The sequence below is a fragment of the Maniola hyperantus genome, chromosome 1, assembly GCF_902806685.2.
Source record: "Maniola hyperantus chromosome 1, iAphHyp1.2, whole genome shotgun sequence".
Taxonomy (NCBI): domain Eukaryota; kingdom Metazoa; phylum Arthropoda; class Insecta; order Lepidoptera; family Nymphalidae; genus Maniola; species Maniola hyperantus.
The window spans coordinates 8,939,281-8,966,218 of NC_048536.1; the positions used below are offsets into that span (position 1 = coordinate 8,939,281).

Here is a 26,938-nt window from a genome sequence, read left to right on the forward strand (position 1 = left end):
AACATTACGATAATAACACTGACAGAAACGCAGTACTGCCAACATAACCAAACAAGGAAGCTCTGCTATGCTCTTTTTTTTTCTGGTCGGTGGCTATGCTGGCAGCTGGAGTCTTCTGGGTTTCTTCCTTTTTCTTTGAAATTCAATAGGTATTATAAAATAAAAGAACAGAAACACTGAAAATAGTTTTTATTTATATAGGATTTCAACTAGTAGGTACAAGAGGTAAGTAGGTATAAGGTACATAGATTTCAACAAGACAAGAGGTACAATTAAAAAGGTTCCATCCATATTGGTAACCATGTTTCGTAACCAGCTACAAAATGAGATTTATGCTTCGTCTTTTCGATTTCTCTCTCAAGGTGTATATAGTCTTCTAGTCTCATCACTCTTACCCGTTGTTTACAACTGTAAAGTTAGAATGGTATAACTAATTTAATTTATTATAGCTAGTAGTGTAGCAGTATAATATTTATTTATTTATTTTTATTTTTCATGTACCAAAATTGTAGTCTCTGAATCGTAGATAGAATAATAGGTAGATTTAAGTACTGTGTAACCGCGTATGAGATAGTGATAGCACAACGTAACGATGAATAACACGACAATTATTACCATTGTTTAGAAGTCAATATTTGTATTAGCCGATCAACAATATTTGTATTAAACGTTTTTTATGTGAAAACAAGTAAATAACTCATGAGAAATACAATTACGCCACGAATTCTCAAAGTTTGTTTCGCAACTAAAGTTGCATTGTATGTATTCTTGAAAAAAACCAGTTACACGATAAGGGACAAAAAATAGGTTAGCTGCGTCTCTGTTTATCACATTAGTAACTTTATCTGTGCTCTCTTTTTAGTGTGAATGAGAAAGCAAACGTTCGCGTATCTATCTTTATTACTCTATCTACGCTTTGAATGTAATATTGGAGTCTTCGGACCCCAGACCAATAACATTGGACCATGCCATGGTTTACATACACAGATATGTCCAGATTTGCAACTAGCGTGGTCCCCTCAGTCACTCTCGCTCAAGCAGATTTTCTTACTTGTGAAATGTCATTCCTTCTACACTTCACGTTGTTTGTCAAATACTCACGTACAAATACATTTTGACAGACAAAAAAAGTGGCCATGGTGATAAGGACAAAGCATAATCATTTTGTCACGTTCTAACAAGAGCTTAAATGCATTTAGATATCTCGCTCTAACAGTAAGTGTCACAATAGGGCTACTTCTAACAGTCCTTATATTTACCTTAACCTTTATTTCTGGTCGTTGGTCCTTATTCTGAGTTTACATTACATTACAAGAATGATGGGCCTTAAAGGACTGTTATCCAGGGCCGTAAAATAAATAATAAAAAAAAAAAAACAAGAATGATGATCCTATGATGATATTTTACGATTTTAATTATCGTAAATATTTATCAAAGTATAACCAAATAATTTATGTTTATTTGGTCTAAGATTTGGTTTGGATATTCTACTTAAGACCTTTTTTTTCTGGTCGGTGCGACGTGCTTAAGACTTTAAAAAATGGTCTAAAACTCAGTGTTCTATGTTTAATCATAATCACCGACCAGATCATAATAAATCCTCGTGGGTTACAAGAATGATGACTTTAAGTAATTATAACCAAATAATTTATGTTCATTTGGATTTGGTCTAAGGTTTGGTTTGGTTATTCCACATAAGACTAAAAATTTGTCTAAAACTCAGTATTCTAAAAGTCCGATAATAATAATAATAATACGATGCAAGTATCAGAAATAGATAATGTAAAAATTTACAATCTCAGTGCCGGTAAAGCTCTACCTGAGGTAAGTGTAATGAGTGATTCGTTGTTACCCAATCTTTTTCTTATTAATGCATAAGCACTAAATACTCAGTATTAATTTCAGTGGTTAACAGAAAGAAAGAAACGTGCTCTATTGAAGAAAAATGTGGATCTCAGACGGAGAATTGAACTCATTCAGGAGTTTGATATGCCAGGCGTCAGTACTAGTTTACGGGTGTCTAAAGATGGACAATACATCATGGCCACAGGAATTTATAAACCTAGAATAAAATGTTTTGATGTGAACAATTTGTCACTTAAATTCGAAAGGTGTCTAGATTCAGAGGTTGTAACATTTGAAATTCTAAGTGATGATTATACAAAGGCAAGTATATAACAATTGTATGAATATATTAGCAGTTACCTGCACCTTTGTCTTACAGGAGGGCTGTAATTCCAGGAATAAAGCATTTTAAATCTTTGTAAAAGTTCTGTTAAAACTGATTTAGCATTTTCAACAGATGATACAAAATGAAATGTAAAAACTAGGTATATGTATAAAATGCTTGAGAAAAGGTTATTTCAGAATCACTGCCACTCAATTTTTATTTATTATATTAATCAATAAAATAAATTGTATGACTTCATTTTTTGTCGTTTTAAATTTTTTCAGATAGTATTTTTACAATGTGATCGTTATGTGGAATTTCACGTGGGACATGGGCGGCATTACCGTCTCAGAGTGCCTCATTTTGGGAGAGACATGAAATACCATCGACCATCTTGTGATCTTATTGTTGTGGGAGCTTCAAATGTAAGTCACTAAAGTATCTTACATTATAAGTAAATACTTAAAATATACTTGGCCATCTGATTATATGTATACAATATATATATATAATCTTCTTCTTCTTATACTTTGGGGCTATGCAGATTCTTGAATACCCTGTATCACTCTGACTGTGTCCAATCCATTGTGATCACTTCCACTTTACATTTCCTTGTCAAAACTTGTGGCCGCCAGATACAGCAGCACTTTATTGACTGGAATTGAAGTAGCATTCTCATGGTACCTATACAATATGTTTCCCTAGGTGGATGCTATGTTTATGCATTAGAGCACGGCAATAGCAGATTATCAGTACTCATAAATGCGAAAGTGTGTTTGTTTGTTGGTTTGTTGGTTTGTCCTTCAATCACGTCGCAAGGGATTGAACGTGATTTTTTGCATGGGTATAGATAAAAACCTGGAGAGTGACATAGGCTACTTTTTATCCCGGAAAATCAGAGTTCTAAAGGGATTTTTATAAACCAAATTCCACCCGGACGTAGTCACAGGCATCAGCTAGTACTTATAATAAAACTGTAACTAATTGATTTTTGAACATTATATTTTGAAATCTATATACATATTATGAAAGGAAAAGCTGACAGACTTGACTGATCTATCAACGCACAGCTCAAACTACTGGACAGATTGAGCTGAAATATGACTTGCAGATAACTATTATGACGTAGACATCTGCTAAGAAAGGATCTTTGAAAAATCAAACCCCTGAGGGAGTAAAATAGGGGTTTGAAATTTGTGTAGTTCATTCGGACGAAGTTGCGGGATTAAGCTCTTCATACAATATATTTTCAAAATTTTAACTGGTTGAAGCACTATTATTGATACGAGAACAAAACAGTGTTGTTGTTGTGACTTATCTTAGTTTATAGATATAGACACTTTGTTGTTATGTTCTTTGAATTGCACTAGCACTACACTTTCACTATACAGGGTGGAAAAAAATTATGGGCCCTCCAGGGGAACTACCTTAAATACTTAAGTTAATTTTACTTAAAGGAGACATTCCCTTATTTGTAGCACGAATCAAAACTGCCTTAAAAGATTTTCTAAAATTCGCTTGTCTCACCTGGAAATTGAACCTGCTAAGAATTCAAAAAATTAACATGTGCTATTTTATTCCACTAGCTTGTCAATACAGTCAATGTTAAAGATAAAAATTCTCAAAGAAACATTAGGTCTAGATAATGTTGACTAAAGAACTTGTTTATGTGTACTAAATATTCGATTTTATGGATATCTTGTACAACAAACGAGTGTAAGACCTAATGTTTCTTGGAGAAATTTTATCTTTAATATTGACTGTATAGACTAGTGGAGTAAAATAATGGTGTTTTGAATTTTTAACTGGTTCGATTCCTGGGTGAGATAAGCAGATTTTAGAAAATCTTTGAGTGCAGTTTTGTTTCTTTTTAAGAATAAGAGTGTTATTTTGAGTAAAGTGAACTTAAGGATTTAAGGTAGTTCCCCTGGAGGGTCTATACTTTTATTCCGCCCTGTATACTACACTACTCAGGCTCAGGCTTAGTCCGTCCGTTTTTGCACTAGATATTTGTTGTTGTGGAGCTGGATTTCCTCCACGTTTACAAGACGATGGACCCTATGTCTATGTTACATACATATTACAAAGAATATTTTCATTTTTACAGGAAGTTTATAGATTAAATTTGGAATTAGGGCAATTTCTAGCTCCATATGTGACAAAAGCAAGTGAGATAAACTGTTGCAGTGTGAATGAGGAGCATGGCCTGCTTGTGTTGGGCACTGACAGTGGCCATGTGGAGGCCTGGGACCCTCGCACTAAGTCCAGACAGGGGATATTGGATTGTGCATTACATTGTTCCCATACTGAATATAGGTAACTATCTTTTTTTGATTTTCTATTATGTAATCTAGAATACCCTACAAGAGACCTATGTCCAGCAGTGGACGTTTATTGGTTGATGATGATGATGATGATGATGAAGAATCTAGAAATTAAATACAGATGAGTGAAAACACCATTATTCCTTCATAGACTTTATATGTATCTAAAAAGTCATTCATGTTTTCCTTCATCGTTAAAGCAAGTGATATTTAATTACATAGAACACACCCTGAAACTGAATTCCGAAAAGTTAGAAAAACTGTTAGATCGAACCACCAACCTCTGATTCGGCGGAGGCGGACGTCCTAACCACTAGGCTATCACAGCTTTTTTTATATTATTTAAAAGTACTGACATTTATTTACCTTATTCCCGCGACTTCGTCCGCGTGGACTACACAAATTCCAAACCTCTACTTCACCCCCTTAAGAGGTTGAATTTCCAAAATCCTTTCTTCGGATGCCTACGTCATAATAGCTATCTGCATGCTAATTTCAGCCCTAACCGTCCAGTAGTTTGAGCTGTGCGTTGATAGATCAGTCAGTCAGTCAGTCAGTCACCTTTTCCTTTTATATATTATTTAGATATTCCCTGCAAGAAATGACATTCAGATTTTTTAATTATGTTACAGAAATAGCACATTGCCAGCTATAAGTGCCTTAAAATTCAATGGTGCTTTGGAAATGGGGGTAGGTACCTCCTCAGGGCATGTGCTGCTGTATGACATAAGATCCAGCAAGCCTCTGCTAGTAAAAGACCATATGAATGAGATCCCTATCAAGTTTATAGAGTTCCATAAACAGATGGATTATGTTTACTCAATGGATTCTAATGTCGTCAAAATCTGGGACAAAAACACTGTAAGTTGACACTATTAAATTACTTTATTAACAACTATAGGTGGACCAGAATCTCATGAAAAATATTTAAGTGGGATGACGGAGTTAGCAGTGCTGTACTCTGTAAGTATCCTGCGTACGTAGTGCACTGTGGTGAATATTGTGGTGAATTATTAATATTCCCCACAGAGTACTATGTACATGGAATTAGTTTATTTGTATTAATTGACACTAAACATTACATTAAGTTAAGTTTTTAAAGTTTGATCATATAGTTACTTTTATGGAAAGTCCAAATCTAAAATCTGGCACTAACATAGTATTCAAGATCTAATTTGTCTATTGCAGGGTAAGCAGTACACAAACATTGAATCATCTGTGGATTTCAATGATTTATGTGTGATACCAAACACAGGCTTGACTATGATGGCTGTTGAAGATCAAAAAATGCAAATTCACTATGTACCATCATTGGGTAAGTCTCAAATAAGGTTTTTAAGGTTCCGTAACTCAAAAAGAAAAAAGGGACCCTTATAGGATTACTTCGTTGTCTGTCTGTCTGTCCATCTGTCCATCTGTCTATCGTGTCTGTCAAAAAAACCTGTTCGTTACTTCCCATTAACCTAGAATCATGAAATTTGGCAGGTAGGCAGGTTTTATTTATGGTTTATAGGTAAAGGAAAAAATCCGGAAACCGTGAATTTGTGGTTACATCACAAGAAAAAAATTAAAATGTGTGCATGAACAAATATTGGTATTTTCAACTTTCAAAGTAAGATTACCATACCGAGTGGAGTATCATATAAAAGGGACTTGTACATTCTAAAACAGAATTTTATTTATTTTTATGCTTAACTAGCTGCACTGGCGCCGCCTAACAGTCGATTCAAATTTTTTAAATTTTTCTCTCCGTAAGATCCATCCTCGTACTTCAAGGAATATTATAAAAAAGAATTTGCGAAATGGGTAATCGGTTCAGTTGTTCTCGAGATTTGCGATGACCAACACATTTAGTGATTCATTTTTATATAATAGATAATTTTTCATTTATCGTGCAAAATGTCGAAAAATTCGACTGTAGTACGAAGTCCTCGGTGCGCGAATCGGACTCGCTCTTGGACGGTTTTTTTTATATAATATTAGAATAGACTAACTATACTTTAATGTAATTTGTTGAATTTTGTTTCTCATATGAATGTTTATGAATGTGATAAATCAGGCTAGGCTTGTCAAAGGCACGGTCAAGAGATTGTAGTTTGATATAGCATGAAACTATTAACATAGTATATAAGACAATATTGCTTGTACCATGTACATGATACCTCGAACAAACATTATTCTATTCTAGTCTCGGCTTCTGTGTTTAAAGGTGCCTACAGATTAGCTGGATTTGCAGATGATCGTTAAAATCGCTCAATGTCCAGCGTTTTGACGGTCAATAAGATCTGTCAGCTTCTAAAACTCTTGCTCGATTTCATCGAACGATAGCATACGACAATAGTAACGTCAGACGATCGATAAATATCAAGCTTAAAATCACATGACATGTTGATTTATCGATCGAAAAATGATCCACACTTGGCAATCGATAAAAAATACGATATCGATCGTCAGTGGTTTACACATAATATACATCACAAGTTTCGAATAACAAAAATCTAACAAATTATAAGATTTATATGGTTTGTTATAGGCCCTGCGCCTCGCTGGTGCGCCTTCCTCGACAACTTGACGGAAGAAATGGAGAGTTCGGCTTCACAAACCGTGTACGACGATTACAAGTTCGTCACCAAGCAAGAGCTGGAGTCTCTGGGCTTGGACCACTTGCTGGGCACCAACTTGCTGAGAGCTTATATGCATGGGTAATAATGATTTGTTATTGTTTTAATCTTCTGTATTTTTGGGTCAAAATTTATATTATACTAGCTGATGCCTGCAACTTCGTTCGCGTGGATTTAGGTTTTTAAAAATCCCATAGGAACTGTGCATTTTTCCGGGATAAAAGTAGCCTATGTCACTTTCCAGTTAGGCTAACATGCGCCCCGCGAGAAAATTTTGTCTACGCATTATCTCGTGTTTCTTCATACAAATAAGACGAGTAAATGCGTAGACAAAATTTTCTCGTGGTGCGCATGTTAGCCTAACTGGTCTGTAGCTATATCCATGCAAAAAATCACGTTGATCCGTTGTTCCGAAAAGTTAGAGGCGCGTGCCCGGAATCGAACCGGGCATCAAAATAGTCATCTTAGCCACTGAGTTATCACCACTTCTTTAAAGTATTTCATTTCAGATATTTCGTGGATGTTCGATTATATAAAAGGGCGAAATCAATCGCCGATCCGTTCGCCTTTGAAGAATATAAGAAACGCAAAATTAGGGAGAAAATTGAACAGGAGAGACCATCCAGGATCAAAGTGGAAGACAATTTGCCTAAAGTCAACCGAGATCTGGCGTCTCGCCTTTTGGAAAGTGACACAAGGAAGAAAAAGCAGTCCGCTAATTTACTTAAAGACGACAGATTTAAGGTGCGAATAATATGACGTACTCGATGATGCCTGCGACTTCGTCCATGTTTAGCTTTTTAGAAATTCCCTAAATACTCTTTGGCTGCTAGCTGAGACGCATTGATTGAAAGTATCATATAAAATTCGATTCAGTGCACTGTGGCGCGTCGCTGATCAACGTAGTTCTATAGTAAACATAGGCACGGCTTGGCGAGCTTAGTGGACGCCAACCTTTACAATTCACGTAATTTTACTTACTTGGCGCGAATAACAAAAGAGTGCTAACTTAGTGATAATGAAAACGAGCGAGAGTCAACGTTTCAAACTTTCAAACGTTATAACGCGTAGCGCGCGTCTTACTATGGAAGCTTTTATTAATAAAATTAAAAATTTACAATGATTAATCAAACAAAACTAACAGAGGACGTGGATTTTACGTATTTTGGAAAACCCACTAATAATAATCACTAAGAAATAATTTATTTTTGTCTTATTAGCAACATTTCTATTGTACTGGACTGGATTGCTCATTGAATACAGTTCAATTAATTGGGACCAAGATGCTGTCCACTTTGGTATAACGTGAACTCCATATATACCAAAGTATTTTACAATTACATTTACAATTATATTTTCTCTTCATTTCATAGGCTCTGTTTGAAAACCCTGACTTCGAAGTGGATAAGAAAGCCGACGAGTATCGTCTGCTTAACCCTGTACTCTCAAGACTCGACCGTAGCAAGCAGAAACCTAAAGTGGAAGTACAGAATATTATGGAGGTATGTTGCTACTTATTAGAAATAGGCAACAATGTTTTATATGTATTTGAACGTATTTATTTATAGTAAAATCGTAAATATTAATAAAAATAAAAATAAAAATATATTTATCTCTAGGAAAAATTAAAACATGATCGCCATAATTTATACATAGGTACATAGCTTCATTTGAGCAATAATAATAACACATGGCAATGATTTATTAAATAGTACTTTTCGACTATATATAACATTCAAATGGCGTCTTTTAAAAATCCTATCATTATTTGTTTTCTTCTAGACTGAGGACATTGAAGACAAAGATTCTGATCGCGAGTTGTACGAATCTAGCAGCGAGAGTTCCGATGATGAACGGACGTGGGCAAAAGAAGTTAAAAAACAACACAAAATCATTCGATACAAAAAAGAAGATCAAGTTGACGAAGCTGAAGATGTTCAAAGTGAAAAAGTATACGAGTTTAGTAAAGCTCCTAAGACTACTAATATCAGAAGTATCACGCAAGTGAGCAAAAAGAGTTTAGGTGACAGATTGGCTAAAGAAGGCTCAGTTGTAGTTTCCGGCATCGCAGGGAACAGGGAAATGAAGTTCTCAATGCGAGATAAGAAAAAGCCATCGGAAATTCAGAAAAAAATGAAAAAGCACCACGAAGAAAGAAAACAGATAGTTAGGAGAACTGGGTATTTAACTAAGAAGAAACTCCCTAAAATGTAATAATTTTTATTACATTATACTTGTTCTTTGTTTACCTCTCGTTTTATTTAATCTGCGACTCATCAATTTTATCCGGCTGTGGGCAAAGATGTTCAAGATTGAAATACAAATAGAAAGATTTTTTATTCAAATAAACTTTCACAAGTCCCTACTTTTGGATCGTCAAATGATCAATCTAGCGCTGGTTCGGAATGCCTTTCCTACCGAGAATAACCAGCAAGATACTTGTTATTATATAATATTATTTTACTGAATAGGCGTGATAACGGGTTCCAACTTCCGACTGGGGCCAAAAAAGTGTTTTTGTGGTTTTCTGTCAAGAAACTCTTGAGTTTCTTGACCAGAAAACCACAAAAACACTTTTTTGCTAGTGATAGCAGCCATGATTTGTCAAGTTGGCGGAGATAAAACCTTGTGCCTCCGAGAGATTATGTGAGTGAAGGAATAGAGAGTGCGCCTGCCTTTGTGCACACACTTGGTAAATATCTCCTGCGTATTAGTGGATATTATCGTACCTATCGTAGTGTCCAGTAGTAAACTACTGGACGATACGATACGCACAGCTTAAAAGCTGTGCGTTGATAGATCAGTCAGTCAGTCAGTTTTTCCTTTTATATTTTTAGATTTCAATAATGTCTTGATATAATCATGTCAATATTAAAGTGACTTCCTCGAGACTGAATCATTATGATAATTAATAATAATTATATTGATGTCGATAAAAATATAAACCCCCTAATAATAAGGCAAGAACAGGATACCAATTACCAAGTATTAAGTGAGTTACAAATGTATTGTAGGTACCTATTTATCGTTGCAAGGTGTAATCAAATTACCTCAAGCATAGATAAATGTATGTATTGTATATAACTATTATATTCAAAATTGTGCAATTGAAACTATGTACCTACCTATAACGCGTAAAATTTACCTCTTCACGCGCCATTCTAACTTTTTGTGTCCATTTCAAAGGTACGATTTTAGTCCTTATTCAGTACGGTTCACCTTTAAGGTTAACCGTACTTTTGACAATGTGACAGTTGACCCATACAGTTAAAATGGCGCGTTAGGAGTAATTTTGTACGGACTATAATATTGAGGTTTACGCCTCGCTCTACCTACTTTGATGCACACAATGCAAACGTTTTTCTCGTTCCTTATCTCTTTAATGTCAGGGTATCAGAGTTCAACGTTAATAACAAACCGTTGGTTGAGTATAAAAACATGAACTTACTTATTTATTTCAATATGTACTTACCTCATTTATTTAAAAAGTATAAAGTTTATCTATAATATTATTACCTAGTGCCTATAATACGAAATAGACAGTTTTTAGGAAAGAATTTGTCATACTGTTAACTAAGCAGTAGTAAAATATCTTTCGCAGTACCTAGGTAAATAAGTGCGGTTTCAAATAGGTATCTACTCATTACGATTTCATTTTCGTACATCAGTGTTCTTTACACCTGCACAATTCTCGTATAACTTTTACTATCACCAAACAATTTAGAAGCTGCACTAAAATGCAGTTCATTGCTATGAGCTTCTATAAATATTATTGTTGTACTTACTTATTGGAAAGAATACCTACTTAGCAAAAAATAAAAAATGGTGGGTAATTCTTAAAATAAAGAAATTGTCATGGTCAATAGGTTGAAAAATATTGTACCTACCGACCTACAAGAGAACTGAAGATGCAAAACGACAATGGATCATACAGTAGTAGTGAGTAGTATTGCGAATAGTTATTTTCCACAGTATCATCACTTGTTATTCTTGAATACCGCCCATAAATAAAATAACGTTTAGACATTACAAGAGTTATCTTTTTATACAATGCACTCTTTGGTCATTAAAGTATAGATATGAGTAATAAAGTCGCTAATGAGCTTTTATTTCAATGCATAGCGAGTGATCTGCTGGATAGCCATGTACTGGGCAATGACAAGCTGGGTGAACCAACTATGGAGAGATCCACTAGGTCTAGCCTTGACGTCAATAGTGTCGAAGTGAGTGTATTTTGTTTGTTTTTATTATGTTTTAATTAGGTAGGTATTGAGATAGTTCCCCTTTGTTTCATAACCCTATAATGATATTTACCTACATTTTTCTCTTCCTATAAGTACCTAGTGAATATCTACATATATCATGTTAATTTATCATTACAGATTGGTGAAATAACGGAATCCCCTGACACTGCGTATATGAGCACATCTGCTATTTTACACTATTGTAAATCAAAGGTTAGTACTTACTGATCTTTCAGTGAAATTATTTCACTTGCTTCTTGATTGTGTAGGTTTAATAGAAGTCTATGTAAATGTATGTTTTTCGATTTTTAAATGGATGGAGTATGGTAGGTATATCTAGAATAGAATAGAATAATGTTTATTCGTGGTATATAGGTGGTACATACCTAAATTGGAGCAGCTCGCCCGCGGCCCGTGTTGGTATTTTATTGAAAAATTTGGACGGATTTTAGTTTTTGATCTGTAGACAGGTAGGTACCTAACTATCTTGTTTTAATACATCTTGTTTGATTACAGATATTACTTCCATATTTAAAACTTCTCACTATTATGGGATTAAGGCCCGTAGTGGATGCCTCAAATTCTTCCAAATATGCAATTTGGTTTTCACATTTCCACTCTGCACAGGTTGCAGTATTTATGTTTGCTGGGTATATTCTACAATACATGGCATGTTTCAGGTAAATAAACTCTTAGTTATCTACCTTTTCAAGACTATAGACTTTATAGCTAGATACTTCTTCAATACAAAAATACTTTGATAAGCCACTTGAGAGGTAGGTAGGTACAATTATCTAAGTATTTTTTTAATCATCATCATCATCATCATGATCAATCCATCACCGGCCCACTACTGAGTATGGGTCTCCTCTCAGAATGAGAAAGGTTTAGGTCATAGTCTGTCACGCTGACCCCATGCGAATTGGCAGACTTCACACGCCTTTAAGAATATTATGGAAAACTCTCAGGCATGCAGGTTTCCTCATGATTTTTTCCTTTACCGTTAAAGCAAGTGATATTTAATAGCTTAAAATGAACGCCCGATCTCCCGAAAAGAAGGCCAACGACGCCTCAAGCACTATCTACACTATCGCCGCTTTTTTTCAAAGATGTACCGTACCTATTCATTGTTTACAGGAGAGACAGAGGTTTTTGTTATAAATTAGTACCATTAGCGCTTACGTCGTCGTTTGAATACGATGCCTACAAGCAAGTATGCTATGGTAACGTCGCATTCACATATATTGGACCCAGTTTATTGCATTTTGCTGGGTTCTTGTACGCGTTATACCTCTTCAGAATATCTGATAATGAACAGCTGCAAAATCTTATGGAGAGGGTAAGATAATATTTTTATTGTATTATTTTTTAACATGTCCAGCTTTGTACTGCTATATTTCCTAAATAATAGTGCAGTCTAAGGGCCGGTTGTTTCAACAAATTTTGACGGACACGTAACCTTTAAATATGGCGCTAACGAACGTAAGAAAAGAAAAAGCGTTGATTCAGCATCTATTAGCGCTAACGTTCGTTAAAAAGTTACGTTTACGTTAACCAGTGCTGACACCATTGGTGATCGTCAAATCAGTTCGTAACTTCATACTTCTTACAAACGGAATATTTTATTTACAAATTATAATGGAATCAATTGAATTCAATGCTTTTAATGGTAGTTTTTTTTAGGGTGAAAGAGAATTTTTAAAAAAGAAAATGTGTTTAAAATGCGAAGTAGCAATATCAATAACTATATAATTTAATATAAAATGAAATAAAAAAGGATACGGAAAAGTAAGTTAATTTTTAGGGTTAGTTTCGTAACCAGAATAACAATGACGAACAGTTTTTTGTATAATGAAGCAACGCTCTTAAATTAACAGATGTTAAAATTCGTCTACGTCTGTTAAATTTTAACGAACGTATCTTACGAAGACCAATGGTTTGAAACAACCGGCCCTAAGATGAAAGTGAACTAACCAGGAAAAACCCTAAGTAGTTTTATGAAATCCATGCCACTATAAACGGGTCACTGAATCGCTAGGTAGGCAGACTTTTCTGGCAGGGTGGTCAGTAGCCATGACAAAAATATTCCAACAGGTTCGACCTGAACTAATTTTAAATTATCAAGTTGACCCAGTTGGGTCGACTTGGGTCTCACACTTATTTGGTCTAACTACACTGGTGCACGCGCTTTTAACTTGCGTAGATCTTATGCGTCATGTAAACCGCCGAAGCAATGCATGCTATAGCGCATGCATTCATAATATGAAATATATAGGCATACTTCTGGGTTGTTAGCGTATGCGTCTAACGCAAGTTGTAAGCTCAACAGTGTAGTTAAACCTATTAGGCAACAACCGCCAGTGAAGTCATCTAATCAAGAGACAAACACATTGGGTAGCGTGTTGAGACTTGTGTTGCAACAGAAGGGGATTGGAGGAATACATTTTATATGAAGACGTTTACACTAGTCTCTTTTCGTCTGACTCTTTAGTCATGTAGGTAAATAAATGCTTACTAAATATCTATCTAAATGAATTTTTGCAGGTATTTCTCCTGTCTTCATACGCGCCTCAAGGCACGCCCACAGCTAAACCCAAACGTTTGTTACGTATGCTCTGGTTCTTCATTATTCTCAGTGTGCTGTGGATGTGTATGTCTCTGGTCTCCGTGAACTTGATGATGGCCAAAGGAACTATAATGTTCAGGTGGATGGAATCGAGGTATGTTCCATGAAAATGATGTGTTCGTTTTGGTTGCAATTTGAGATGTTATATAAATTATTTTAATCGAAATCACTCATTTTTAGGGTTCCGTACCTCAAATGGAAAAACGTAACCCTTATAGGATCACTTTATTGTCTGTCTGTCTGTCACGAAACCTATAGGGTACTTCCTGTTGGCCTAGAATCATGAAATTTGGCAGGAAGGTAGGTCTTATAGCAGACATGAGGGGAAAAATCTAAAAACCGTGAAATTGTGGTTACATCACAAGAAAAAAATTAAAATGTGTTTATAAACAAATATTGCTATTTTCAACTTTCAAAGTAAGATTACTATACCAAGTGGTGTATTTATTTATTTTTATTTTTCATGTACCAAAATTGTAGTTACATTAGTAGTGATAAATTAAGTTACATTGGAAATGCTTTTGGGTATCATATGAAAGGGATTTACTTGTACATTCTAAAATGGATTTTTATTTATTTTTAGGCATAATGGTTTTTGATTTATCGTGCAAAATGTCGAAAAAATACGACTGTAGTACGGAACCCTCGGTGCGCGAGTCTGACTCGCACTTGGCCTGTCTCTTTTTATTATGGTCTCCATTTTGTTATCACTAGATAGCGCCTACTTTAGGCTGCTAGTAGGTGTCTCTTTTAGAGTTACCTACTTATGGGATAACTATTTCCAGTTCAGGTGAAATGCTGCTGGGGCTTAAAATCCTTCTTATAATTTGCACGCTGATCCACGACATGGTGCAGGCCACCGTCATCACGAGCTACTGCCTGCAGGCGCAGCTTCTGCAGGCGCATCTTATGTTCCTGAAAGAACGGCTCTTGAACAGAACCATCACACCATTGAATTGGATGAGGGTAAGTGAAGGACCCCTTACTAAAGGTATACTACATATTTTATTTTGGATTCTCATGATTCACATTACCACCCACCATTTATCTACGCACTATAGCTTCTATTCGCGACTTAGTCCGCGTGGACTACACTAATTTTAAACCCCTATTTTACCCCCTTAGGGGTTGAATTTTCCAAAATCCTTTCTTAGCGGATGCCTGCGTTATAATAGCTATCTGCATGTCAAATTTCAGCCCGATCCGTCCAGTAGTTTGAGTTGTGCGTTGATAGATCAGTCAGTCAGTCACCTTTTCCTTTTATATATTTAGATTAGGCAAGTACAAGTAGGTAATTTTAATAGCTACTCTAATGCACGTTACTAATTTCCTGTTTACAGCCAAGATATGCCAAGATACTAGACAAGAGCTAGTAGGGACCTACCTACAGTCCGCGACAGGTCGAGATGGCAATCGGGGTATGGGGCGGGGGGACGCCCCGCACACCCCAGCTTGCTCGCACCGGATTAGCGTTCCATTTCGCGATTACCATTTCAACCTGTCGCGTATGTACCTACTGTAATATCTATCTTTCGATTGTACATTCGCTTTTATGACCCATATTTAAATCTTAATTTCTTAACGGTATTGTACATAATAGTGAAATATTAGTGCGCGTTGTTGTAAAAACAGTCGTCTTTCAAATTTCAGATTCGCAGAAATATTTTTACAAGATGATAATATAGATATAATGTGACCAATTTTTCATTTTTTATTAATTTTATTTACATTTTAGGAAATTGCTGAATTCCGGAAGCTGCTGAAATATTTGAACAACGATCTCGCACCGGCCGTGTGCCTGTTCACCATCGTGAACATGTCGTGGGCCGTGTCGGGCGTCATGTGGCTGCTGGACTTGGACAAAGTGGACACCGGCACTGAGCCCATAGCGGGGCTCAGCGTGCTCAACCAATTGCTTTGGATATCTGCCGTTTTGGTGCCTTTTATCCAGGTCAGTACCTACGACCACAGCGTAAATACTCCGAGACAGTGAGACGGCGCCCTTGATGTTTGCGGATAAATCGGCTTTACGGTCGGAGCACCCACATACTTACCTGAACGATGCCGGTTGGTATGATTCCTTCCCCGTCTCGCCCTTTGACTCCGCAAGATTGCTCTGTCTAGACGTCTCCGTAGACCGACTGTACTCGTTTGAAGTATCTCTGTGCTGTGATACGACTATAATCAGTACCCTTATTATAAATTCGAAAGTGTGTTTGTTTGTTGGTTTATTAATTTGTCGCGCAAATCACGTCGCAATGATGCAACGGATTGACGTGATTTGTTTCACTGGTATAGATAAAGACCTGGAGTGGCATAGGCTACTTTTTACCCCAGAAAATCAAAGAGTTCCCAAGGGATTTTTAAAAATCTAATTCCACGCGGACGAAGTCGCGGGCATCAGCTAGTATGTAGATATTAGGATGCCCGCGACTTCGTCCGTGTTAATTTCGGATTTTTAAAAATCCCGTGTCAATCAAAAGTGATTATGTCCTTCTCCAAGATGCAAGCTATCTCTGTAACAAGTAGATGATTTCCATGTATGTATCGATTTTTATAAAATCCCATGGGAACTTGGATTTTCTGGGACTAAAAGTAGCCTATGTTCTCTTCTAGCTATCTCTACTTTTCGTCAAAATCGGTTAAACTGATGGGCCGTAACATACAGACAGATACAATTTCGCATTTGAAAGGGGTCGTGACCCCTGGCAATGGGGAAGAAAATACCAAGATTAAACTTTTGGCAACATCGTATCTACTTTCTTGACTGTACTGTGGTGTCTGTATTAGGACTACTCGGAGAGTAGTAATTATACAAGATCAAATATTATAAATTGACTCAGCCGAGCATCGAACCCGGGTCCTGTCAGGGTATAGTGCACACTGATGTGCCAGAGCTAACATTTTTATTTAAACGTAGACTAAACAATAGTAAAATAATAAATTATCAGTTGTCTATCATTTTGTAGTAGGTAGGTATAGTGTTAGTAGCTAGTGGAAATGAGATAAACATTAAAATTTCCGCCTTCTCGAACCCGACAGAGATAAAACATTCGTCGGATATTAAATTAGTGTATTTATACCAAATTGTTAAGTGACTAGGTTAGTTTTCGATGAAATTGTACCTTTTATTTGTAGGTTGTATTTTTTTTGTGATGTAACCACAAATTCACGGTTTTCGGATTAACTTCTTTACTAGTGCTACAAGACCTACCTTTCATGATTCTAGGTCAACGGGAAGTACATATATAGTCCTATAAGGGTTCCTTTTGAGGTACAGAACCCTAAAAAGTGTAACAGAGTGGTTTTTGTTCAGGCCGCACGTCTGACGAAGGAGTGCCGCCACACGCAGTCCGTGGGGCACGAGCTGTGCGTGCGGCCCTTCCTGCACCAGGACACGTCGCAGGAAGACATCAGCACGGTGCTCGCGTACGCCGCGTCGCTGCAGCTGCGCGCCAAGCTCTTCCACTACCCCATCGCAGGCCGATACATCTGCCTGCTAGCTACCTTCACTCTCATCGTACTGTTCGCATTAGGAATGTGCCATTATTTGCAATGATTCGAATCGAATTTGAATGATTAATGATACAAATAATTTTATTAAGTACCTATGTATATTTAATTAATATATTTTTGAAGTTATTAAATTATTATTTATTTTTGTTTGATTTTTACTATCGTAACTCTACGTTTCCGGTTTCCACTCCACTAGCCTAACAATAAACAAGGATTCTGTTATAAACAAAGTGTGTTAACGTGTTAAATGACACGTATCAAGTTGAGATGGTAATGTTATGAGGCGGGGGGCACGCCACGCACACCCGCGCTATCACGCACCAGGTTAGCGAGGGGGGTGTGCGGGGCGTCCCCACCCAGATTGCCATCTCAACCTGTCGCGTACTATATAGTTTGTACAAAATTACTCCTCACGGGTCATTTTAATTCTATGTGTCAACTGTCATGTCATCATGTCAAAAGTAAGGTTCATCTTTTTCGGCCAAGTGCGAGTCAGGCTCGCGCACCGAGGGTTCCGTACTACAGTCGTATTTTTCACGATAAATCAGAACTATTATGAATAAAATTCTGTTTTATAATGTACAGGTAAAGCCCTTTCATATGATACCCACTATGTATAGTTATCTTACTTTAAAAATAGAAAAAACTAATTATTTGTTCATTAACACGTTTTAATTTTTTTTGTGATGTAACCACAAATTCACGGTTTTCGTGACCTATCTAGTATCTACCTACCAAATTTCATGATTCTAGGTCAACGGGAAGTACCCTATAGGTTTTCTTGATAGACACGGACAGGCAGACAGACAACAAAGTGATCCTATTTCCTTTTGAGGTACTGAACCCTAATCTATACTAAGTGTGTGTGAAATAACTACCTCATCATAGATTAATTATTATTGGTTTCGCTAATGTACCTCATATTAGGCTCATATGGGTATTTTGAACTGTTGTACCATAACTAAATCATACGTTTTTAATATTTTTGTCTGTCTGTCTGTTTGAACGGGCTAATCTCCAGAACGGCTGAACCTATTTTGATGGGACTTTCACAGACAAGTAGAGGATGTTAGGAGTAACACAGGCTACTTTTAACCGACTTTCACAAAAGGAGGAGTTGTGTTTGCCTACCTATACACACAGAAATCTCCGAGATTTCTGAACCGATTTGCGTAATATTTTTTTTAAATCGATAGAGAAACGTTGCGACATTGTCCCACAAAAAATATGGATTTCAACTCCTCAATCCTGATGCTGTACGGGACCTGACCACCAAAAGGGATTTAGAAGCTGTCGGTAAAAAATTGTATTTGAGGTAGGTACCTACCAAGTTTTGAATTCGAGGACCCGACTCCTCAGCCCTGATGCTTAATATTTATGCATTGTACACATTGAGACCGATTTTGACGTAGGAAAATGTTTCTGGTTAAATAATTAGTACATAAATAGGTATCATCAATTGTATTTTTTGCACAACAAAGGTTTAAATATTTACGACAACAAAATAACTTAAAATACATTGACACATATAGTTTGGCTATAACATAACGATCCATATCGATATATAATATTATTATTCTACTTGTCTTGGATTGGAATTTGTATAATAAAAATGAACACACTTCGGCGGGCTAGTGCACGTGCTCGACGAGGCGCGCGTCCCACCACGAGTGCACGTCGCTGAGCGCGGCGTGCGGCGCGCACGCGCTGTTGTGCGGCGCGGGCGTGCGGCTGTTGCTCTTCGCCGCACCGCTGCCCGCACTCGCGCCCGCCGCTATACAACACACCTAAATATAAACCTCGCCCCAAAACACATTTCAATATATTTATTATATTATAAGTATTGATTAATTGTAGGGCAATAAAAATATAATGCGTAAAAAACCGGTCAATTGCGAGTCAGACTCGCGCACCGAGGGTTCCATACTAAATCTTGAAAATTTTAGAGTAGCAAATTATTATAAAATAAATAAACTTACGTGTGGTTGTTTTTTTATTGAGAGCCGGATGTGGGTCACTTAATGTTGGCTGTAAATATTTCTTGACTGGGCTCTCGGGCCTGTAATATTAAAAGCAGATGTTAGTATATTCGTTCATTCTTTACAGCAGTTTCAAATAATCCATACTTTAATACTAATATTATAAATGTGAAAGTGTGTCTGTCTGTCTACTAGCTTTTCACGGCTCAACTGTTCAACCGATTTTGACGAAATTTGGTTTGGTTTGGAAAAAAGAACTTTTTTACATCGGAAAATTGAAGAGTTCCCACAGGATTCTTAAAAACCTAAATTCACGCGTACGAAGTCGCGGGCATCAGCTAGTTAAATATAAATTGCGAATAAATCTAGTATGAATATACCGTAACATGTAATATACACAATAAACGTAAACTCATTGAAAAATCCTATCACAATGTACCTAAAGGATTATTTAAATGATAAGAAAGCTTGGGAATAAGTTGCTTAACAGCTTTGATAGTTCTAATAAGTTTAAGAGATTGTGTGAAATGGTGAAAATAAAAATAATACAATAAACTCAGCTGGAGTTTATCACCATTACATCATTATCTTACAAATTCACAATCAAAAAGTGTTCATTGGTACATAAATCATAAATGATTTGACTTTGACTAACGGTTTCAGAGAAAGAAATCCAAATATAAAATCTTTACCTCGGTATAGTAACTGAAGGTAGTCCAGCTCTTTTAAACTGGCTCTTACCGGAAGAGCGCTTTGGTTGCGTGTCCAACGACGATGTTACAACTGTAAAATTGATGTTTTTTTGTATCTTATGAAGTAGCAGTAAATCTTCACGGTTTTTATTTATCTTTAACAAAAAATATCTCTTAGAATACGATAAATAGGTATAGAAATAAGACGATCTTTGGGTCCACATCTTCCAATTTTAGTGATCAAAATCTAAAAAATTGCGAAAGTGTGTTTGTGTGTGTGTTCGCGTTTCAAGCCGCAACGGAGCAACGGATCATGTGATTTTTGCATAGATCTCGACCTATGCCTATTGACATAGAGAGTGTGACATAGGCTACATTTTGTCGCGGAAAATCAAGGATTTTTCGAGATTTTCGAATCTAAATCATCGCGGGTATCATTTAATTATTATTTATTGAACTTACTTGACATAATGGGCTGTGATGTAGATTCAGTGATTTCCGTACGACCCGTGTTAGCTGACGCTTGCTGTAACAATCAAAATGTAAGTTGGGTCACGTCCTGTACAGTTATATTAGATTTATGCGATACTATCTTGTTCCTGCGAATTCGTGTGCGTGGACTACACAAATTTCAAACCCCTATTTTACTCCCTTAGGGGCTGTATTTTCAAAAATCCTTTCTTTGCAGATGTCTACGTCATAATAGCTATCGGCATGCCAAATTTTAGCCCGATCCGTCCGTATCCGAGTAGTTTGAGCTGTGCGTTGATAGATCATCAGTCAGTCAGTCAGTCAGTCAGTCACCTTTTCCTTTTATAAAATTTATAAAAGGAAAAGGTGACTGACTGACTGATTACGTAATCAAAAGTACCTGAGCCTCGGTTTCTTGCTTCTCCTTTTCCTTGTCGCTGTTGAAGTCTACGGGTTGTTCGTTTGTCTTTCTTAGACCTGCTATAAGACTTGTTTGTTGTTTCTGTAACATTCAGAAATCTTTTACACATATAATAGGGTAACCTGACTGACCTATGAAATGTACAACTGAGCTTAAAAAATTTAAGTGTCCCGTAAACGGTCAAACATGTTTGTCAAACACGCCGTCAATCAAATTTGCCAAACATGTAGTTTGTTTGACAAACGCATCAAACACGACCGCAGACGTTCAAATAATTTGACAAACACGTAATATTTGACAAACATGTTAGACCGTTTACGGGGGGGCACTTTAGAGACTAACTTGGCATAGTCTCGAAATCTGAGCAACTCAGCAAACTACTGTTTTGCAAAAAATAAATCGCACATTGAAAACAAAATAGTGAGGAAACTTGCATGCTTGAGGGTTCTCCATAATGTTCTCAAAGGTGTGTGAAGTCTGCTAAGCCTCACTTAGCCAGCGTGGCGGACTATGACCCTTCTCATTCTGATCACGATAATGACTTAAACATCATAATTAGGGTTTCGTACCTCAAAAGGAAAAAAGGAACCCTTATAGGATCACTTCGTTATCTGTCTGTCTATCCATCTGTGGTGTCGTCATATCATAGTTTTTTTTAAATTATTAGATAATAATAAACCTCTGCAAACAAAGTTAGTTTTGCGGTTCGTTAACAAAAGTGATTCTTGCCGTTTTACTTCTTCTGTAGTACGGAACCCTCGGTGTGCAAGTTTGATTCGCACTTAGCCAGTTTTTTTTTGATAGTGTCAGTTTTGCTTTCTATGTGCGAAATGTTGATAACGTGAAGTGAATTATAAAAGCTACACTCACACTGCTGTTAGCGCGTATCTTCTTGAGGCAGCCCTCGAGCCACGTGCGTATGGTCTGCTTGGCCACCTCCTCTTCTATCAGGAACTCGAACTCCTCGCGCGCGAGCAACTCCTCCATTTGCAACGACTTCCGGATATCGACCGTCCGGTACGAAAGCATACTAAAAACAATGTGCGTAAGGCCATTGGTCTTAAAACTGCGGCACGATACGAAGGCCATTTTGACATATAGGAATAGTGAGAACACACACAATTTTTAGAGTTCCTTCTGTCCAGAGAAAAAAAAACCGGCCAAGTGCGAGTCAGACTCGCGCACCAAAAGTTCCGTACTTGGGTATTTTTTTTGACATTTTGTACGACATATCAAAAACTATTATGCATAAAAATAAATAGAAATCTGTTTAAGAATGTACAGGTCATATGATACCCCACTTGGTATAGTTATCTCACTTTGAAATTTGTGAATACATTTCAATTTTTTTCTTTGTAATTTGTAAAAAATTCACGGTTTTCGGATTTATTCCTTTACTTGTGCTATAAGACCTACCGACCTACCGAATTTCATGATTCTAGGTCAACGGGAATTACCCTATAGGTTTTTTTGGCAGACACGACGTGCAGACGGGCGGACAGATCAGACAGACAGACAGACAGCAACGAAGTGATCCTATAAGGGTTCCTTTTTTTCTTTTGAGGCACGGAACCCTAAAAAATGAAAAAGTATTATTTCTTATACGACGGTCCAGAATTTTTCGTGCGCGAGTCTGACTCGCACTTGACTGGTTTTTGTTAAATTTTTTTTTTTTTTTTTTAATAAAGAATATTAGTCATGTTAAATGACAAATATTCCCCTTTCCTCTCCAACTAAGCGTCAGGCTTGTGCTAGGAGTAGGTACGACAATAGTGCAACGGGCGGGGTTTGAACCGTCGACCTTTCGGTTTTCAGTCCACTCCTTTACCGGTTGAGCTATTGAGGCTATTATTATACAACTTGTACCTGTCCTAGTTTCACTTACTTGATAACATCATGGAACGTCACGTCTTCGCCATTGTGTAGTCTCTCCAGTTCATAGCACATGTATTTGAAAAGGAGCCGTTCCTTGTGCGTGTCGCACTCCAAGCGGCCTTTCAGCAAACGCAATATGAACTTCACCTAAAAATATATCGTCATCATCATCGTTAACCGATAGCGTTCACAGCTGGAAACAGGTCTCTTAAAGGGACTTCCACATGCCACGGCTTGCGCCACCGCCATCCTGCGACTCCCTGGACTCGTCTGATGTTGTCTGTTCACTTAATGGGGACTCTTCCAACTCTGCGCTCTCTGGTGCTAGTTCGCCATTCTGAGGTTAAGATCTATAGAGCGCACTTTGACTTTGCTCAGACTTAAAACACTGTTAAAACGAGAAAGAGTTCTTATACCGCTGGCATAAATCTGTCTCGTTTTAACCGAAACTTAAGTCTGAGTAAAGTCAAAGTACTTACACTGTATAGATCTCGGCATAACACCTTGAATCCCCAACGTGTATCGGTTTTTTGGTCTATGTGCTCTGCAAATCGCCACTTCAACTTCGCAACTGGCTGAGATAATGTATAAAATATAAACTCAAAAATATAGAATCACTGTAAGTTAATATTCTGTTCGATTTATATGCGGGTGTCACCTTTCGTACTGGTATCACTCCTTTTTGATGTACATCGACTATGTTCCAAGTGTTTTGGAAATTCCTTATATCAGCGTACGACAACAAAGCATCTTCTTCATTTGAGTAGAATAACGAGAAATTTTCCATGATTATAGCTGAAAAAAAATTTGGTTTAACTTGGTAAGACAGAGCAAAATTTTAAATAAAATTCAGGCGTCGGAGGAAGTCCAACAGCTAAGCTACGCATCTTCTGGAAGTAGTTTCAAGCGGATTGGACTGACTGTTGCATGCAATGTTTATACAACGTCATGTAAAGTCACCTGCGTTTTATGCTAGCCTAGTTAGTAGGTACTTTATTAGGTCGACATAGAGCTGTAGAACCTACGCAGTGGGTGATTTATTTGCCAGGTGATTGATGGTCTATTAGGTAGTATGAAGTGAGGCACGACGGCGGGGATGTCTGTAGCACTGCTCGATTGGTTCTTCAGTCATACTTTCGCTTACAATGTGCAGACACAGTCAAATAAAGCACTTTTTACCTAACACTTAATCGCATAGCGGCAAAAACTGGCATGAGAAAATATGAATATTCATACGTTCAGCAGACGTCAACATTAATTGCCTATATTTTATGTCAGCCGTGTACTTTTATGGGGAAAAAACAGCCAAGTGCGAGTCAGACGCGCGCAGCGAGGGTTCCGCACTCGGGTGTTTTTTTCAACATTTTGCAAGATAAATACTATTATGCATAAAAATAAATAAAAATCGGTTTTAGAATGTAAATACAAATACAAATCATTTATTTGCTGATTGTAGGTAGCCATTAGTAAGGCGTTATAATAATATTAAATGTAAAGCCCTTTCATATGATATCCCAGTTGTTATAGTTATCTTAATATTTTGAAAAATACTAATTATTTGTTCATGAACAAACACATTTTAACTTATTTTTGTGATATAACAACAAATTAACAGTTTTCGGATTTATTCCTTTACTTGGGCTATAAGATCTCCCTACCTGCCAAACATGATTCTAGGTCAACGGGAAGTACCCTGATATGTTTTCTTAACAGACTTGACAGATGGACGGACGGATGGACAGTGCGAAAAGAAACTTTGCTTCAATAAATGTTTCTCAATATATGTAATACATTCTTCTTCGCATGTTGATATAATAGACTGGAACAAGAGTATACAGTCGTGCATGATATTGTTCCAGTCTCCCAGTATGCGGACCAAGTTCACTTAGTAAGACGTACCCACGAGCAAGTTGAGCACGATGTAAGTGATGATGACGTAGAAGGTGCAGAAGTACGCGAGCGAGGCGGTGAAGTTCCCGCAGTCGGTCTCCCAGTAGTTGTCGGCGGGCGTGCAGTAGGGCGGCGCCACCATGCAGTCGTGCATGATCTTGTTCCAGTCCTCCCCTGTCACTATGCGGAACAACATTGCTACGCTGTGGATCGGCGAGTTGAAGTTCGCACGCCTAAAATTTGGAAATCATTTAATAAGGCAATGGTCCGACCGCCGACGATGAACGAGAAACGAGTAGAATTAGAAACTTAAACGAGTTGTCGAAGAACGAGAGAATCAGCGGGAAGCGAGTGTGAAGTTTCGATAGTTTTGTCGCCGGGCTATAAGCGAGTGTTGCAAGTACGACGAGCGATTACTCGCGCCATTCGCCCGCGGTCCTGCGCATACCTGCGCGCGCGTTACACGTGTTCAAACGTGTGTGAACGAATATCGCTGAACGAATTTATTTTTGAAAGCTTGTCGCTCATCGACAAAACTAGTATAGCGAGTCGTCGCCGGCAGTGTGAACAGTCAGAGAGCATATATATTGATATAATGGGGCCGATTCTCTAGTACACAATCTCTAAACTAAACTAAATTAACAGGTCTAAATCTAGTGCTTTCCTTTTCCGCAAGCAACATTATGAAAGGGATAGCAATAGATTTAGACGTGATATTTTAGTTTAGTTTTTTTTTTTTTTTTTAATACAATAAAACTTAAGGCTAGCCTTATCTAATTACTATATAAATCATGACCGCGTGGAATGGTGCCAAGAATACTGGCTGCATTTCCGCGCTGGACAGCCAGGCTGATCCGCTGCGCAAAAAATGAGCCAGCCCTTCTGTCACCAGTTGAGGCTATTAATCGCGGTGAAATGTCTCGTAAAAAATTTTTAGCACTAAGACTCCATGGCCCCAGGGTCTCCACGGCAAACGGCACAAAAATGTAACTCTCTATAAGAGAGGCATACTTGCGTCGCTTGCCGTTTTCAGCTGTTTCTGCTGCGGCTCCCGGTCTTGATGCTGTCTTCCTGATATGACACGGGGCCAATGTGTCAACGCAAGTTTAGTTTAGAGATTGTGTACAAAGGAATTAGCCACATTGACTCTAATAAAAATTACCACTTTAATCCATTATATTTTACAAACGAATCTAGAAATCGAAAAATGATGTTCCCACACCCACAGTATTTTTAAAAGACTTATTCATCTATACCCCACACTATTGGATAGACGAGAAAAAAAATTCATCCCCACTTTACATGTAGGGGAGCTACCCTACAAAAAAATATTTATCACAATTTTATTTCACCACTTTGTCGGCAGGATTAATATTTATACCCATGCCAAATTACAGATTTCTAGCACTAATAGTCTCTGAGATTAACCGAGGACGGACGGACGGACAAACGGACGGGCATGGCGAAACTATAAGGGTTCCTTGTTTACTACGGAACCCTAAAAACTACAAATTAACGAAATAATATTAAAAATATCAAAATAAAGTAAATAACCTTCCGATTCCTTCCCCATATTTGACGTTTCCAAACACAATAGTGCCAGCCAGTGCGTAAAAGAACACCAGCAGGAACATGCCGAATATGATGAAGAAGCTCTTGCACACGCTCACGCCCACTGTCAGCATCAACATCTTCAGCGTGGTGTGCTTGCCCGTGATCGTGAAGAACCGCAGTATCACAACCATAAACCCGACGAAGTAGGATAGATCGTTCTGAAACCATATTATTACAAAACTCAAGTTGTAAACTACTGCCGAAGATTTGACTAACATATTTGAGTTTTGGGAAGGAGACAACTTGAGTATAATGGAGAGCATCTCGCGACTTTGGTTCTTGCTATAGTACGAAATAAAGTACTAGGTATCTCAAATGAAAGATTATTACTTTTTATTTGAGATACATTTCAATTCGGTTGGATTTACTTGCCAATGTAGTCTAAGATGGAAGCGGGCTAGCCTGGGAGGGGTATGGTAGTTTTATCGCGGCATTGTGCAAAATACAACGGCAAAATATTGCTTGGTGTATTTGCCGATAGGGTGGTACCCAATT

General features: G+C 37.3%; 2 protein-coding genes across 4 annotated transcripts in view; one reads left to right on the forward strand and one right to left on the reverse strand.

Annotated features, from left to right (window-relative positions):
- Positions 1–1,391: 1,391 nt before the first annotated feature.
- On the forward strand, positions 1,392–17,647 carry l(2)34Fd (lethal (2) 34Fd). Its single transcript, XM_069499563.1, has 18 exons — positions 1,392–1,824; positions 1,906–2,170; positions 2,459–2,595; positions 4,278–4,486; positions 5,127–5,355; positions 5,683–5,809; positions 7,028–7,196; positions 7,625–7,859; positions 8,489–8,617; positions 8,898–9,328; positions 11,188–11,338; positions 11,498–11,572; positions 11,876–12,039; positions 12,497–12,698; positions 13,904–14,079; positions 14,771–14,951; positions 15,721–15,936; positions 17,302–17,647. Exons 1-18 carry the CDS (start codon positions 1,759–1,761, stop codon positions 17,542–17,544), a joined length of 3,405 nt encoding a protein of 1,134 aa, XP_069355664.1. The 5' UTR covers positions 1,392–1,758; the 3' UTR covers positions 17,545–17,647.
- A 1,300-nt stretch (positions 17,648–18,947) lies between these two features.
- na (sodium leak channel non-selective protein na) overlaps positions 18,948–26,938 on the reverse strand; it is a 34,260-nt gene continuing 26,269 nt past the window's right edge. For all 3 annotated transcript variants that reach the window (XM_034971414.2, XM_069501179.1, XM_069501183.1), the window contains exons 26-35: positions 26,384–26,601; positions 24,839–25,062; positions 23,598–23,734; positions 22,950–23,086; positions 21,935–22,094; positions 21,044–21,145; positions 20,635–20,698; positions 20,173–20,263; positions 19,481–19,560; positions 18,948–19,275 (exon numbers count right to left, since the gene is read on the reverse strand). In XM_034971414.2, the coding sequence (XP_034827305.1) occupies positions 19,133–19,275; positions 19,481–19,560; positions 20,173–20,263; positions 20,635–20,698; positions 21,044–21,145; positions 21,935–22,094; positions 22,950–23,086; positions 23,598–23,734; positions 24,839–25,062; positions 26,384–26,601 (1,356 nt within the window). In that variant the 3' untranslated portion in view covers positions 18,948–19,132. The remainder of the gene's footprint in view (positions 19,276–19,480; positions 19,561–20,172; positions 20,264–20,634; positions 20,699–21,043; positions 21,146–21,934; positions 22,095–22,949; positions 23,087–23,597; positions 23,735–24,838; positions 25,063–26,383; positions 26,602–26,938) is intronic.